We start from the raw sequence: 16,992 nt of genomic DNA, 5'->3' as shown, positions 1-16,992 counted from the left end.
TACACGTAACCCTGGGGATAAGAAAACTTCCACCTCCTGGAAGTGGTTCTTCCTGTCTCCTAAAATACCTTCTGCTGCCTTGCTCATCTAGCTGCACCCAAAAAAAGACCAAAGCCTTTTTTAAAGGACTGATCCCAACGACAGTGTGATAGAAACTTTAATAAGTGGGACTGAGAAAGGGAGAATGAAAACTATACTTCTGGCTAGTACACTATATTTGGGGAGCATAGGGCAAAATCCTGACCCCGCTGAAGTCAATAGTTGTTTTCCCGTTGATTTTACTGGGGCCAGGATTTCACCCATACTATTTTAGTTTTCCTTACATTTACTCAATCCACTTTAAAAAAAAAAAAAAAGAAACATTGCATCTCCAAGGGCTTGTTTCTATGAGCAGTTCGCTCACAGCAAGCTGGGTGTAAATCTAGCCTGCTCTAGCCTGCCATGCACTAACTGGTGGGTTGACACTGCTCCCACACACTAAAAAAGCGTTGCAGTGCACTTTGATCTACTGTAGTTTGTCAACACATAGATCAACGCCCATAATGACATTTTTAGCACCTGGTAGCAGTTCCGCCTGGCCAGTTAGTGGGCAGGCTAGATTTACACAATAGCTTGCTGTGCACTAATATCCATACAGACATGCCCTAATACATAACCTTAATTATCATCATCAAGATTTCAAACTCCTCTTTCCTTCCTTTTACAATCCATGCTTTTTACAATCCACACACACAGCAGGTGGACTTCATAAAGAACAACTAGTCTGATCGATTCGTCCTCAGCTGAACTGGAAGTGGAACTATTAGTGGGAACTTACACCTAATTATTTAAATGTACTACAGACCTAACATCATGTAGGCCAGCAGTAAGGAAGTACTATTTGTGATATAATATTGGAATTTTTTTACATATTTTTTCCCTTTTAGATAGCTAGTTAACTTTCTTTGAAAATGTATTTATATCCTTTGTCTCTTGGTGAGGAGGAGGAAGAACCAGGGGATGTGGCGGTCGTTCTTTGCTTAAACTGTGTTCAGTTTATGTGGAAAATAAATAAAATTGATCGAATAAAAGAAATACCACATTTCTCTTTGCTTTGAAGCAGAATCAGATGAGGATCACTTCTCTTTTCTTTTCTGTGGGGGAAGGAGGTCTAGAAGTACCCAATCCAAAACAGAGCTTGTATTTCACACAGAGGAAATATTAAAATGTCAAAGATGTAAAACTACAGTTGTTCTAGATACCTATCTGTGATGATGGAGTCCAATAGACTGGCCCCAGGATCCTAAGCATCTACATTGCACCTCCACACAGAAAGGACTCACCATAGCTGCCTTTCACCCAAGCCTTATCCTGGGCCATCATTTCCATCTCTTATCAGTTCCAAACGTACCCAAGTATAGGGTGAGTGAAGAATTTAGTGTAGCCTTCCCCTAAGCTCTAATAATGCAATTAACACACCAGGTACAAATACTGCTGTTAGCAAATGGGAAAGACCAGTTCAAGCTCCCTATTGCCCAAGAACGTCATAAACATGAGGCGGCAGAAGCAGCCATGAGATAGTTACACAGCTACATGGTGAATTCTTCCCAGGTTATGGGAAGAATTCCATCCCTCTCAATTTTCTATTAGTCCTCCATATAAGCCCTATTTACTCCTGCACCAGGGAGGAGAATTTGGCTCCAAGCAAAGTGGTGTGCCCCCATTCATCTCAATTAGCTGTTAACACTGAAATCTAATGATGAAAACATAATTAGATATATTAACTACTGTATTAACAATTTTAACAGAAGTGCCCACCTACTGTGTTTTATCCAGTGTGGTTACAGCTAGTCAAAAGGATGTTCCACAGGAAAGAGGATGCATGTTGAAAGATGTAAATGATTGAATGTTCTATCAGACATTTTAATTTATTGGCTAGTCAATTTTTTTTTTAAACTAATTTAAAAAGTTATTTTGGGTACTACAGCTTCCCCCATTTCCCCTGCTAATTTCTGTAATCTCATTTTCCCAACTCTTATGTGCTTTGGGGTTTGTTTGGTTTTTTTTGTCCTGTTGCCATCCTGTCAAGCAGGAGCCATTCAGCAGTGGGGTGGCTTCCCCAATGGCAAGGGGCTCTTCCTCCTTTCCATCAGAATCCTGGCTGAGGGTCTCTGCTCTGCCCTGCCAAGACTGCAGCCTCCCTTGCACCTTGTGCCAGTAGAGATCAGGCATCACCTGTCCCAGAGCCAGGCAGTGAGCCCTCTGCATCTCGGCTGTAGTGGCCCCACTCACGCACTCACCAGCCAGGAGTGTGTAGGCAGTAATTGTTCAGCAGCAGGATGGCCTCCCCTTCAGTTGGGAATTCATCTTCCTCTCTGCCGCCCTGGCTGGGAGTCTGTGCTCCAGTGGGCCAGGACCACAGCCTTCCACCCAGATGTCTTGGGCTCCTTGGAGCACCCTGCAGTTCTGCTGTCCTCTGTGCCCCAACTCTAACCCTAGCCCTACGCCACCCTTACTTTCCCACAACTGTAAAAATAAAAAGTTAATATTTGCACACACAAAAAATAAAAATAAAAATCAATATTGTCAAATTTGCAACAACAAAAAAAAATTAATTCCATCAATTCTAGTTACGTCTGAATTAAAGTGTGAACTCCATTTTCCAAAAAACTGGTAACTGTCCAGAAGGGGAGGGGACTAGATTATAACAAAAAACTTTTTTTAAAAGTCTTTTTAGAAGCAGGGAGACAACCCCGAACAAAGTCACAGTCACCAAGAGAGGAGACAGTCAAGACACTGCAGCAATGAGAGGCAGCACAGCATCAGATAGAAAGCATTTGAAACATCTAAAGAAATCAGAGATTTCCTTTCAAATCTCAAGTGGATGGACTGAGCTGATGCCAATTATTATGTTCAATGGTATCAACAGAATGACTTAAAGTTTTGTCCTCAACAGTTCATCCCACCAACGAACAATAAGGAGTTAACAAAAACAGATGCTTTGCATTGTTCTTTGGCTATTTTGAAAGAACTTCCTGTGCCAAGATTTTCTGATAACTTCTTCTGAATGGATTTGGAAGGGCTGCCAAAAAAGCCTTTGCTTGCTTTCTTCGTAAGGAGAAACAATCAAAGACCACCAACAGTTCCCCATAAAGTACATATGAATGTGAATTAGAACCCTAGGTAAGTGCAGTTTGCCTGAATAAAAACACTTCACTGGGGTTTTAAGGATTTATTTTCCCTATTAAAAATATACAGTCCTTTAAAGCCATTCTGGGACTTTCTGAAACATCTAGAACAACTGAGGAGTCCCCAACCAAAGGGTAATCAATCCCTCTACAGGAACTCCAAATGAGCAGAAGGTTGACAGAAATATTCTATGAATTTTAAGATAGAGCCATTACTTTTTAGCTTTGACTTCAGTTTAGTAAATCACTAATGCTCCATATTCTGCTATGCAGAGTTAAATAGCATTTTCTACAAATTTACAGCCTGTTTTAACTGCATCAATTTAGAAACAGACACAGTTAAATCGGTGCATCGCCCTTGTGTGGGCACAGTTATACTGATATATACCTATCAGAGCTTTTTTCTGTAAATTAACTGCAAATTTCAATATATTAATACTTATAATATATTAATATTTTAACATATTAAAGACTTACCACAAATTTAGGAATTAATAAATACAATTTTGCAGCTATTCTATTAGCTAATGAATTACTGGTATAAAGAGAGGTCATATTTTAAGTCAGACACAAGGGCCACTTTTCCTTCAGTTCCTAAGTATAACTCACCAAGGACAAGTATCTCTTTTGCAGTACTAGAAGGGTTAAAGAGATCTTTTTACATAGCACAGCTTCTGTTTTACAAAATATATTCTTTTAAAAATAAACCACATTCACAAAATCTTAACTGAAACCAACTCTCAGGGCGCTAAGTAGACCCCCTCGAGCTTGTTTGCTGCCATCAGCTAATGAAGTGAGCTGTAGCTCACGAAAGCTTATGCTCAAATAAATTTGTTAGTCTCTAAGGTGCCACAAGTGCTCCTTTTCTTTTTTGCGAATACAGACTAACACGGCTGCTACTCTGAAACCTAAAGAAACTGTTATTCATGGCAGCAGAATTCATGGGCAAATGATCTCATTATCCAATAACTCATACATCCTACTATTTTTCAAACACTCATTCCATGCCATTCTTACCTGTTTCAATACATCTAATATGAGCTCATTAAAGACTTCATTAACTGCCATTGATACTGTCTGTCGGTCCATCCCTTTGCTAAACTGTCCACTTCCAATAAGCTCAATCAATTCCCATGCAGAAAGACCTTGATTGGCACCGAGGCTGTTCTTATTATGTTCAAACTGTTCTTGATGCGAGCCTGCCCCCATTGCTTCAGTGAGTTTTTTAAGTAAGTATTCAATCTGTACAGAAATAGAAGCAAAAATTACATCATTTTTAACAAAGAATTTACTCAAATGCTTAAAAGCTCTAGGCCAAAATTTGGGTGCCTAAAATTAGGCTCTTAAATCCACATTTAGGCACCTAAAGATAAATGGCTTCATTTTCAAAGATTCCAAGCTCCCACAGTTCTTATTTGCTTCAACGGGATTTGTGTGTGCTCATCACCCCCAGAAAATCTGACTACTCATATTTAGAAGCCTAAATATGGATTTAGACTTCTAATTTCAGACACTCAGTTTTGGGATTTCTGTCCACGAATAATACACATGGAGGTTATTCTTTAATAGCATCAAGATTATGCAGAATTAAATGCGAGAAAGAGGAAAGATTCAAAAGCATTACAATTTTATAAAAGTAAACCAATAAAATATACCAGGAAAACTGAAGGAAATAGCTTGGATAAGGAAAGACATTAGCAACAGTCACGTCTGAGCCCTGACACCTCCCCCTCAAATCTGATATTATGATATCAGGACGGGCTTAAAAAAAATGAAGGCGAGGATAAAAAAGTATTCATTCCTAAAACAAATTCTCCTTTTCCTAATACTTTCCATATCATGTATCAGACAACTATAACAAAGCGTCTACTGAGGTTAGTCAAGACTTAAATCTTGCTATCTATCTTATACCACTAATTGCACTTATTTAATACTAGATTTATTTAAAACTGTAATAAAAAAATAAATAAATTTTATTACAGTAATAAAAAAACCCTACAAATCTTTAACCAACGCCAGTTGTGAGTTCCTACTTCCACAATCAAATCTATACAATAAAAATCACTGTTGAGAGTTTCCTATGTCTGAAGATACACAACACTTTGACGTGATATAATTAGACTTCAGGGATGGTTTGGTCTAGTCCTGAAGACAGGCCAGGTTTGCCCAAGACAGCAGAGAAAGGCATAAAGAGAACAATGGTTTACTGTATTTTTCCACCAGCTTCATGGCAAGGCCAGTATGTGCCATAGCCTTCCTGCCCCCCTAGTTGACTGGGGCAATGAAGCCAGAAAAAGCAAGGCATTTCCCTGACAGCCAAAGTAAACCTGGGTAAAGGGAGCAAAGCCACAGTGATACACCATGGCCTGCCAGACCCACCAAGAAGTTCCTATGGAGACAAGGGACAAATCAGCCTCTAAAATAGCTGGCCCATCTTTCCGGTGACTATAAAAGCGGGCATATGAATCCTGCCTCTGGCCTCCACCTAAGTCAGATGTTGCGCCAACTCTCCAATGCCAAGGGCTCTTAGAAGTGGTTCCTCTTAATTACTGAATTTCTTTGTGTGCAGAGCTGATGTTGCTGAAGGAGCACGTGATGGTCACAAGCTACAACAATGGCTTAGGGGTGGACACCATCGGACTGAGTCTTTCAAGGTACCTTTCAAATCCCCCTTTCAGTACATGCAGGATTACCTATTTTTTAGGCCTACTCTCTCTGATAGACAGTCCTGCTGGAGGGTTGGAACAATTGTGTAAAGTAGACCAATTGTAGGTACAACTTTCAAAAAGCACCTAAGTGACTTAGAACATCTCATGTTCAAAAGTGACAGGGTCCTCAGTGCCTCAAATGAAAGCCAATGGGACACAGGCTTCCAAGTCATTTGGACACTTGTGAAAATCTCCCCCCTCCATGTCCTTGATGCTGTGCAACCTCCCTTACCTTAGTGCCTCCGAGAAAGCAGGAAGTCAGTCATTTCTTCCATGGATTACAGAAAAGTCAGTTTGGGTCAAATGAGGCTTCACCATAGGCCAGCCTAACCTTTCAGCAAGAATAACTGGGCCACTTTTTGATTGGTGTATATAAGGGATTGAATTGGTAGGCTCTTGAGTGCCCATCACTGTCTCTCATCAGAGGTTTGGGAGAAGAGGAATGAGGAAGTGTTTTTCAATACATTCATCCTACAAGGACTACCAGGCCTCAAGCATCTGATGTTAGCCACAGTATATATGTTAATACTCTGGCCAATATGGCTTCTCTGGCTTCTTCTTGATGTGAGCAAGGACACCCTCCTTTCACCCAAGTCTGTGGCAAATAAATACAAAACACATGCAAATCTGTGACAGAATATAACAAGTCTGACAAAGCAGTTAATTACTGAACCTGAGCTGAACCTTAGAGAAGTGGGATTTTTACTGCTATTTCTGGAACATTGAGATTAGTTATTAAATAGTTTCCTTTTCAGTAATACTAAATAGGAATTAATGCTAAAGGAAAAATGAGGAAGTAAACTATAATCACTTTATTGTCTCAAAAAGAAAAACAAACACATAAGAAAAATTACCCAATTCATATGCTTCTGAGCTAACTGCTAATTGCTCAGGCATGCAGGAGTGAAATCAGGAAGGCCAAATCACACTTGGAGTTGCAGCTAGCAAGAGATGTTAAGAGTAATAAGAAGGGTTTCTTCAGGTATGTTAGCAACAAAAAGAAAGTCAAGGAAAATGTGAGCCCCTTACTGAATGAGGGAGACAACCTAGTGACAGAGGATGTGGAAAAAGCTAATGTACTCAATGCTTTTTTTGCCACTGTCTTCACGAACAAGGTCAGCTCCCAGACTACTGCACTGGGCAGCACAGCATGGGGAGGAGGTGACCAGCCCTCTGTGGAGAAAGTAGTAGTTCGGGACTATTTAGAAAAGCTGGACGAGCACAAGCCCATGGGGCCAGATGCGCTGCATCTGAGAGTGCTAAAGGAGTTGGCGGATGTGATTGCAGAGCCATTGGCCATTATCTTTGAAAACTCATGGCGATCGGGGGAGGTCCCAGACGACTGGAAAAAGGCTAATGTAGTGCCCATCTTTAAAAAAGGGAAGGAGGAGGATCTGGGGAACTCTAGGGAACTACAGGCCAGTCAGCCTCACCTCAGTCCCTGGAAAAATCATGAAGCAGGTCCTCAAGGAATCAATTCTGAAGCACTTAGAGGAGAGGAAAGTGATCAGGAACAGTCAGCATGGATTCACCAAGGGAAAGTCATCCCTGACTAATCTAATGGCCTTCTATGATGAGATAACTGGCTCTGTGGATAAGGGGAAAGCAGTGGACGTGTTATTCCTTGACTTTAGCAAAGCTTTTGACATAGTCTCCCACAGTATTCTTGCCAGCAAGTTAAAGAAGTATGGGCTGGATGAATGGATTATAAGGTGAATAGAAAGCTGGATAGATTGTCGGGCTCAACGGGTAGTGATCAATGCTCCATGTGTAGCTGGCAGCCGGTATCAAGCGGAGTGCCCCAAGGTCGGTCCTGGGGCCAGTTTTGTTCAATATCTTCATTAATGATCTGGAGGATGGCGTGGATTGCACCCCCAGCAAGTTTGCAGATGACACTAAACTGGGAGGAGAAGTAGAAACGCTGGAGGGTAGGGATAGGATACAGAGGGACCTAGACAAATTAGAGGATTGGGCCAAAAGAAATCTGATGAGGTTCAACAAGGACAAGTGCAGAGTCCTTCACTTAGGAAGGAAGAATCCCATGCACCGCTACAGACTAGGGACTGAATGGCTAGGCAGCAGTTCTGCAGAAAAGGACCTAGGGGTTACAGTGGACGAGAAGCTGGATATGAGTCAACAGTGTGCCCTTGTTGCCAAGAAGGCCAATGGCATTTTGGGATGTATAAGTAGGGGCACTACCAGCAGATCAACGGACGTGATCGTTCCCCTCTATTCGACATTGGTGAGGCCTCATCTGTAGTACTGTGTCCAGTTTTGGGCCCCACACTACAAGAAAGATGTGAAAAAACTGGAAAACGTCCAGCAGAGGACAACAAAAATGATATGGGGACTGGAACACATGACTTATGAGGAGAGGCTGAGGGAACTGGGATTGTTAGACTGCGGAAGAGAAGAATGAGGAGGGGATTTGATAGCTGCTTTCAACTACCTGGAAGGGGGTTCCAAAGAGGATGGATCTAGACTGTTCTCAGTAGTAGCAGATGACAGAACGAGGAGTAATGGTCTCAAGTTGCAGTGGGGGAGGTTTAGGTTGGATATTAGGAAAAACTTTTTCACTAGGAGGGTGATGAAGCACTGGAATGCGTTACCTAGGGAGGTGGTGGAATCTCCTTCCTTTGAAGTTTTTAAGGTCAAGCTTGACAAAGCCCTGGCTGGGATGATTTAGTTGGAGATTGGTCCTGCTTTGAGCAGGGGGTTGGACTAGATGACCTCCTGAGGTCCCTTCCAACCCTGATATTCTATGATAATTCTACATTCCTGTGATGTTTGCTTTTTGTAAGGACTTATTGTCCTCTTAAAGATTATCGTAAGCAAAGATGTATTTAGCCTTGCAGGGCAGATGGCTTTAGGGGCGCAAAAAAAGGTAAATTATTTTTCACCTCTGTTTCCCTACACATAACTGGACATTGAATTTAGTTGGGATGTATTCATACATAAATAGCACTAACAGCCAACCAACTTTAGGGAAGAAAATGTTTAAGTAGATGCCGTTTCAAATTGGATATCATGATTATTACTGAGAGTACTCCTATTGATTTCAGTACAACGATTGTACTTCTGAATGCTAGGTTGAAGGCTTTAATTCTGCCAGCATTTACTACTAGCCATAGTGCTTACTCCTGTGAGCAGTCCTGATGATTTCAGTGCAGTGATTTCAATAGGACTACTCACAGTAGTTAGCAGTACAGCAAATAGTAGGCTTTTGCAGGAATGGACCCCTAGACTTTGCATTTTAGAAGTTCAGTGCATGGCTCTGAATTACTCACTTTAAGGTCATTCAAGTTAAAGCAATCTGATGGTAATAAGCATCTCAACTCTTAGCTTCATAAAGCTATAATTTATAATCACTTAAATTTCATGTTGAATCAATAATTAAAATATTTTAATTTATATAAATAATTCACAAAAACTAAGTTTGTTATTTCCACTTTTCAAACTCTTATACTAAGAAATAACTTATGTGCAGCCAGGGCTTTCCAGAACAGATACCATAAATCCTCAGCATTCAGTAAGATTCAGGAAGCAGCTTACTTCCCACTTGCAGGCAAGCTTCCTCACCACCACCAAAGAATGCTACTTCAGTGTACATGAACTGCAGTGTCTGGTGACCCCAGTTTAGAAACAAATTTCCAGAAGGCCTCACCTTAATGACCTGAAATAAACATTGGCTTTTAAAGACAGGCTATCCTTTCTTTAATAAAAGGTAAGAGTAAGTCTCTCATTTCAGGTTTAAAATGCATTATGCCCATCAGTTCAATTCCTCTGAACAGAGCTCACTGTATTTCTTTTAGCAGGATGGGAAGTTTAAATAACCAGAGCAGAATGCTACCCTTTTGCAATATTCTGCACTTAATGTAAGTCATACCATCCACTTCATTTCGTTTGTCATGTGTCATCTCAGCCTACCAAAGTACAAGATAGTAAAAGAATTAAGAATTCTTACTGGCATTTAACTTTGGGTTTTTTATTTATTTAAAGAAAGGTGTGAAGCACCCTCAAATCCCTTTTGCTAATCATTTTACAAGACTGGGCTCACACAGAGAGGGACTAGAAATCATACTTGAACAGCTTTTCACTGTTACCCACAGCATGCAATCATGAATTTAAATCAAACTAACAGGTTGAGAGGGGAATACATCAAAACTGTTAATGATGTTTTATTAAAACAGACACTAAACAAAGGGATTTACTTTCATTAGTTCTATATAAACCAAGTATTACTCTGTGTGTGATTAAAATAGATGAATATTTAATCTCAAGGAGACAAGCCCACAAGTACAGTAATCTCCATGAGTTACACTCATCACTCTCTAAAAGCCCATTCAAGTGTATGAATAGCAATACTGTATTTAGATATTTTCTTACAAGAAAAGTGGCTTATTTATTAGTTTAACTTTTAAACATTAGAATTTTACAGGAATTACTCTTCTTACTCTGGCAGGTATATACAAATATTCTGTACAGTAGCTGCATTACAGCTGTGGAGATGGGGGAAATTAGCATAAAACAATGAGTGATCAACGTAATACAGTAGTTCCATCTGGTCAAATATGGACGTAAACACTAGACATGCTATTCATTTGCATGCTCAAATGAGGAACTTTTGATACTTCTGAGAACAGAGTACTTTACTTCCCTTCCCTTCCATTCCCCTTCCCTGAACCCCTCCACTTCACACGTTAACACATCAAAATAACTGACTAACTAAATCATCTGGCTTAGACAGTCTATACCTGTGGTTAATAAGTTGAAAGAGTTAAGAAGTAAGTATGACGCAATGTTTGCTGCTACTCTGAATGCAACTATTCTCTGTGATAAAGTTGTAAATTTTTCTTTTAAAGGATTGTTTGTTTTGTTTTAAACAATGATCAATGCTCTACTGAGAAGGTGAAATCATGACCCACTGAACTCAGTGGAATAACTCCCATTGACTTCGGCGGGGCCAGGATTTCACCAAGAGTCACTATTAAGAACATATGGGTATTAAAGAGTTTTTTGTTTTAATACTAGACACAAAGTGCCTTTAGCATCTTCTTTCAGTGGAATAGTTCCCTCTTCCCTTTCTGATGCCGTTTTCTTTTATTAGCAGTTTTTCCTGTATTGGTTTCAACCTTTTGGATATTATCACATTCCATGTGAAAGTACTGATATCAGTTTTACACGACCTTTTGCCAAACACAACTGGATGAACCCATGTGTTTAAAGGATGAAAAAAAAACAACAAAAACATCAAGGTAGCCATAATGCCCACCAGATGGCTCCTCTTACATTTCAGACATTCAAAGCTATTCTGCCAAGTCCACTCCATCAAAACAGTGGTTGCAGTGAGCCACCAGTAGATATGTGGAGGACTTGTAATGCCATCATTTTTTTATAAAGTAGGTGCAATGTCTAGGCCAACTGATAAGGTACTCAAGAGCAACTATGACCCATGACAATGGTGCTATCACCTCATCATTTCCCCAATGCTCAAAGTGACTCAACCCTGCCCCAGAGGGATCACCAGGGTTTAGGTGGGTAGCTTTCGCTTCATTTCCATTAGCCCCTTGGCCTCTCTGCTGAGACTGATAACAAGGGTTTCACTTGTGGGGTGTTTTTTGTGGAATCTGATCACTGGACTCGTTTCACAGATGCCCACCAAAAAACCCTGAAATGATAACTGCCAGTCTGCTACACACCTGGGCAGAGTTTGAACAGTCAGCCAACAGGTGAAAAGCTCTATATTCCGCTACCATCTCTTAAGCAATCCAAGTCCCCTTCTGGGCAAATATTCCTTCCTTCCTACCCTACACAAAAATCCCCACACAAATATTTATGTTACTTTAGCTCATACAGCTATTTGGGTAAACAGAGTACAAAGACTGTGCTTATCATCCAATGCAAACCATTATCTACTCTCTTCAAAATTAAACTAATTTAATTAATAATTTGATATAAGTTGTGAAGATGCACCTCAAGATAGGACCTATACATATATGGTGAACCAGATGAGAAATCAGCTACTCTGAATCTTATCCTTGTTCTTTTCAAGAAGCAAGAAAACTGTGGTTTCTAAATGGAAGAATTTAATGTAACCTATGAGTGAGCATGTGATACACATTCCACTCTGTTCCCAACACACAGGGCATGAGAGTCTGTTACAGCCCCCACTAAAGAGCCTTGTCTCTTTATCTCAAGCTGTAGAAGCTCAAGATTTTAGCTCTGGCGATCCCTGGTTCAACCCCTGGCATGTCTGGAAAGACAACAGCCATTACATTAACAGCTAGTGTAACTTTGGTAGTCAAAAAATGCTTTCTCCAAGCAGTTTTTCAGAATCACTAACATGCAACTCCATTCACACTCCTTAAATCCTGTCATGAAACTATATCATTTTTCAAGAAAAATGAGGACACACAAAGATGAAGCCATTTCTGTTTTGCAGTTTACCGAAATAGCTCGTCACAGAAGAGTTGCCATAGAACATACTTTTTCATTGCAACTAGTATTGATATTAGACAGAGCAGAGCATAGTGCTTCATAGTACTACTCACCATACTGCAGGCATCACCACCACACTTTTGGTCTGAAGCAAAGCAGATTTAGAAAAATTTTTAGCTTAAAACAGTGTAATTACTTACACAATTTGGCCCTAAACAGGGTCTGGGAACATTTAAATAAAAATAAAAAGTCTATTTGCTTTATTTTTAAAATTTTCAAGTGTTTATTGAACACAACACAATACACCACTATATACTGATTCGCATTACACAGCTCGGCACATTTCATTATTAAGGCTGGCCCAAGAATATGGCGGTTTACTAACCACACACCATAGATTTAGATGATAAAGAATTTCCAAGGTAACAGTCACATGTGCTGAAACAGAGGAAGGGGGAAACATTTGGAAATCTTTTTTAAAGATAAGACACGTTTCAGTTAAAGAACAGTGAGACATACCACCAAGTCTAACAGATAAGAAGGGCAGTGAAAGCAATATTCAAAATTGGAGATGCAGCCGGAAATGTTTTGCTTATGATTACAATTCTCTCCTCCACCCTTCTATTTCAGTTATCCCTCCCCCATCCGACTAGGTGCCTAATAAAAGCAAGGAAGACATCTGTGAGAGCTGGAGAGAACACTGTTGGGTGCCTAGCAGGAATGAGGTAGTAGAGGAGATAGTATGCCATACAACATGGCTAGACAATTTTCAGATTGCCCTGCAGTACCTACCTACTTGTCAAAGTTTTCCTGCCATAAGAGAAGACAAGGCTATTTCTGACTAATTATTTCACTAATCCAGAGAGATGCGCTTTCCAATGTAGCTCTCTTTAAAACAGGCAGAGACAACAACAGTAAGGCACAGTTTGGGACAACCACTCTTCTCAGATTTATCCTTTCCCTTCCAGGAAAAACCACCGAAGAAGTGGGTTTTCACCCACGAAAGCTCATGCTCCAATACGTCTGTTAGTCAATAAGGTGCCACAGGACTCTTTGCTGCTTTTACTGTCAAGTGAGAGCATGCCTACTTTCCCAGAATTAGAATCTCTCTCCAACCTCCCCAGTCACCAGGAGAATACATTAAGAAAGTGGTTCTTCAATAGATTTATTCTGCTAATCCCTTTGTAAGAGACCATGTCCTTTCCCATCCTCCAGTAGAAGTCCATTAAAGACATATTAGTTTTCTATTATCATTAGATCAACACAGCAGCATATGTACAAAACATTAACAAGCCAGGAAGTTAGTGGTTCTGATTCTTCATTCAGACTGTTGCAACTAAGGTGAGACTCCATTTAAATCAATGGAATTACATAGGTGTAAAATTAGTGTGCATAAAACAGGATCAATCATCCTTGTGAAAAAATTTCAGACTTAAGTCCTAGGCCTAGGACAGTCCATCACAAAAAGGAAGGGAAAGTGCCAGTGGCTTTCAAGCTGCACAAACCCAAACACATTCTCCTTGCCAGGAGGAGGAGTTTGTGGAAGCGTGGAGGTGGCAGAGGGCAGAAACCTTTAACTGCACTATACTCAGAGTTCAGTGGCAAAATATGCTCCAACCCTCTGAATTCTAGGCCATCCACAAGAGCACGCCCTCTTATGCATCTCCCCCACAAGCAGACATGCTGCTGCTTTCTAGCTGTCCTATGGATGTATGCTAACCCATCCACTCTCTCTGAGGGGGGTTTAAAAACTGCAGGGGGCGGAGGAAATCATTCTTTGGCAGCATTACTACACAGCAATCTACTGGTTTTGGAGGGGAGTATGCCATGCTGAACAGCTCCATCCCACCAATACCCAATATTCCCCTTCTGACCCAGGAAGAGGAAGCATATCAGACAGACCTGCCACTCACCCCGTGGACTACTTCTGGAGCACTTCAGTCCTACTTTACTCTCACTTGCTACTCTCCACACTTCTGAAGAGTGTGCAACAGCAGAGAATAGATTAATTGAGAGGGCACCCATCCAAACCAGAGAATGGGAACATCAATATTCAGTCAGATACCTCATCTGGAACCTAGGACTCTTCAAATATTTTCCACATGTTCACCCAGGTTTTGGACAAAAACTGGTCCACTGGTCCATATCATTAGATATCCAAGAAGCTCCTTTCCATTCCTTTCTAACAGCCAGATCTTCTGATTGTCAACAATGTAGAAAGATCTAAAATGTGTGATGAACAGCAGGAATTTTGAAGTGACCAGCCTTCTTATCTATCTTATCTATAGGCACTGGGCCAAATTTCCCCACCAATTTATGAAATTGCTGTGGAAGTTGGAGTGTGGAGAGAGGGCTGGAGGTCACACAAAGGACTCGGAGCTGGAGACTGTGGCAGATAGTGTATTGTACTATACTTAAAATGATAAACGCAAGCCATTGAAACAGAGAGATGGGGAAAACAAAATTCCCTGGCTGCAAAGTTATAGTGAATGATTACAGAGGTACATCACCCTTCTAAAAAATAAATCACTGGTAGGCTGTAGTGAAATGCTGTGAAGGTTCACAACAGTCTATCCATTTTATTCCAAAACTGCACTGTAACTTACAAACAAGCGCTTTAAGTAACACTACACCTGATAAGCAAACCTCTTATTATACTCAACAGCAGAAAATAGGGGAAGAGACTGTACTGTGATGGATTAATCATTCTTCTCCATTATAAAATGGAACCTAAAGCAAAATGAGGTGGCATATGTTTCAAAAAACAGACAAACAGCTTGATAAACTGTCATGTTAAATATTACTATGGAAGTAAAAGAAGCTACTTAAAATAGTGAGAGTTTTCCAACTCAAAAAAAAAAAAAAATAAGGCCTCCCTTCCTGAAGGGACATCAACAAGTTTGTATTAAAGAATGCTTAGGAGAACTCATCAGGATTTTAGATGTGAAGTATTTAAAAGGTAAAAATATCAAAAGTCCATAAAGCTAAAACAAAACAAAGCTGAAAGTTGTTTCATTCTATTTCTTGGATTTCTTGGTTCAGAATACGTTTGTTTTTAAAACCAATCTTTCAGGAAGACAGAGAACTCTACATTGATAGATGCAAAGCAAACAAAGAATAGTGTCAAATAGGACACTGCACTTCTATTGCGCTGGTTACTTGTGGTAAATTACATTACCTGCATTGACCCAAAGTGAAGAGTTAAAGAAAGAAAGAATATATGCATTGTGCATGATAAGAACAGAGTAGTTCAAATGACTTAATAAAGACAAGGTGGGTGAGGTAATGTCTTTTACTGGACCAACTTCTGTTGGTGAAAGGGAGACGCTTTCGAGCTTACACGGAGCTCTTACCTAACCCAACTTCTCTCTAATATCCTGGGACCAATATAGCTGCAATAACATTGCAAATAACTTTACAAACTTTCTTTAAACCATATGAAACTTAAAACACTTTGCAATAACAAAGAAGATGCAGACGGTGTCCGTTCTAAAAGATGATAAATCAAATCAAGAGTGAAAATGAGAGATACTAACTGACATGCCGCACTTTTTCCTGAATGAAACGTATGACTGTGGGGAGAGGAAATGAACAAAGACTGTCTATGAAAGAGACCCAAAATCTGGAGTATGTAGTTTGCACATTAGCTTTGGAGCTGATGATGCAGCCTGTCTGGCAGTCTCAGGAATATTGTGGTTATGCACCCAGCAACAGATGTTTGTAGCAGCATGAGATTTCAGAGGAGAGAAAAGTATACACCTTAGCACTGGGGCTCTGACGCTTCTAATGATAGTATCAGATAGCAAGATGCCAAATATTTACTCTCAGACCAGCCAGGCTGTCTAGCAGCCAGCACAATCAAGCACTAGATAAGGGATCTGATCTGTGTCCCAAGTTCTACAAAAAGAAAAGCAGTACTTGTGGCACCTTAGAGACTAACAAATTTATTAGAGCATAAGCTTTCGTGAGCTACAGCTCACTTCATCGGATGCATCCGATGAAGTGAGCTACAGCTCACGAAAGCTTATGCTCTAATAAATTTGTTAGTCTCTAAGGTGCCACGAGTACTGCTTTTCTTTTTGCGAATACAGACTAACATGGCTGCTACTCTGAAACCAAGTTCTACAGTTCATTAGGGGCTCAGAGCACCTTTCGGGGAGGGAGAGAATCATACGCATGATCTTGAGTGACCCTTACCAATACTGACTTACTCCTTGGCTTACAGAACAGTCACTGCCAGGAATGCCAAACTTTGAGAGAAAAATGGAGAAAGAACCCCATAAGTTCTGGCCCCGACACCACCAAGCCCCAGCAAAACATTGTAGTGTACTGCAGCTAAATAAACTGCCCTGGCAAAAACACAGAGGTTCATTTTATGCTGATGAGGCAATGTTTATCCAGGGAGAATAGTCACAAAGACTCTCTCCCCTACTACACCAAGTGACATTGCTGTATTCAGAAAGAATGTGGTATAAAGAAAAGGGGGCCTGCGTCTAATCTCACACCAGTGAGAATCAGGAATACCCTCCACTGGAATCACTGAAGTTTGTACCAGTATAAAAAAAAAATTTAAAAAAACACAGTCCTCAGGATAAAACTAAGGAGAATCAATCAGTATTTTTTATGAATAAAATGGTCTTTGATTGATACATGTGTGAAGTAAATATGTCAGTAAATAA

General features: G+C 40.3%; 1 protein-coding gene across 1 annotated transcript in view; it reads right to left on the bottom strand.

The window, feature by feature from the left end:
* The window catches only part of SWAP70 (switching B cell complex subunit SWAP70), a 57,598-nt gene that overhangs the window by 21,544 nt on the left and 19,062 nt on the right, over window positions 1-16,992 (bottom strand). Inside the window, exon 4 of the mRNA XM_038406891.2 lies at window positions 4,185-4,409. Coding sequence (XP_038262819.1) covers window positions 4,185-4,409 — 225 coding nt within the window. The remainder of the gene's footprint in view (window positions 1-4,184; window positions 4,410-16,992) is intronic.

The sequence above is a fragment of the Dermochelys coriacea genome, chromosome 6 (genome assembly GCF_009764565.3).
Source record: "Dermochelys coriacea isolate rDerCor1 chromosome 6, rDerCor1.pri.v4, whole genome shotgun sequence".
Lineage (NCBI taxonomy): Eukaryota > Metazoa > Chordata > Testudines > Dermochelyidae > Dermochelys > Dermochelys coriacea.
Note: the sequence above shows the minus strand (reverse complement) of the source record. Positions and strands in the feature narration are given on the sequence as shown.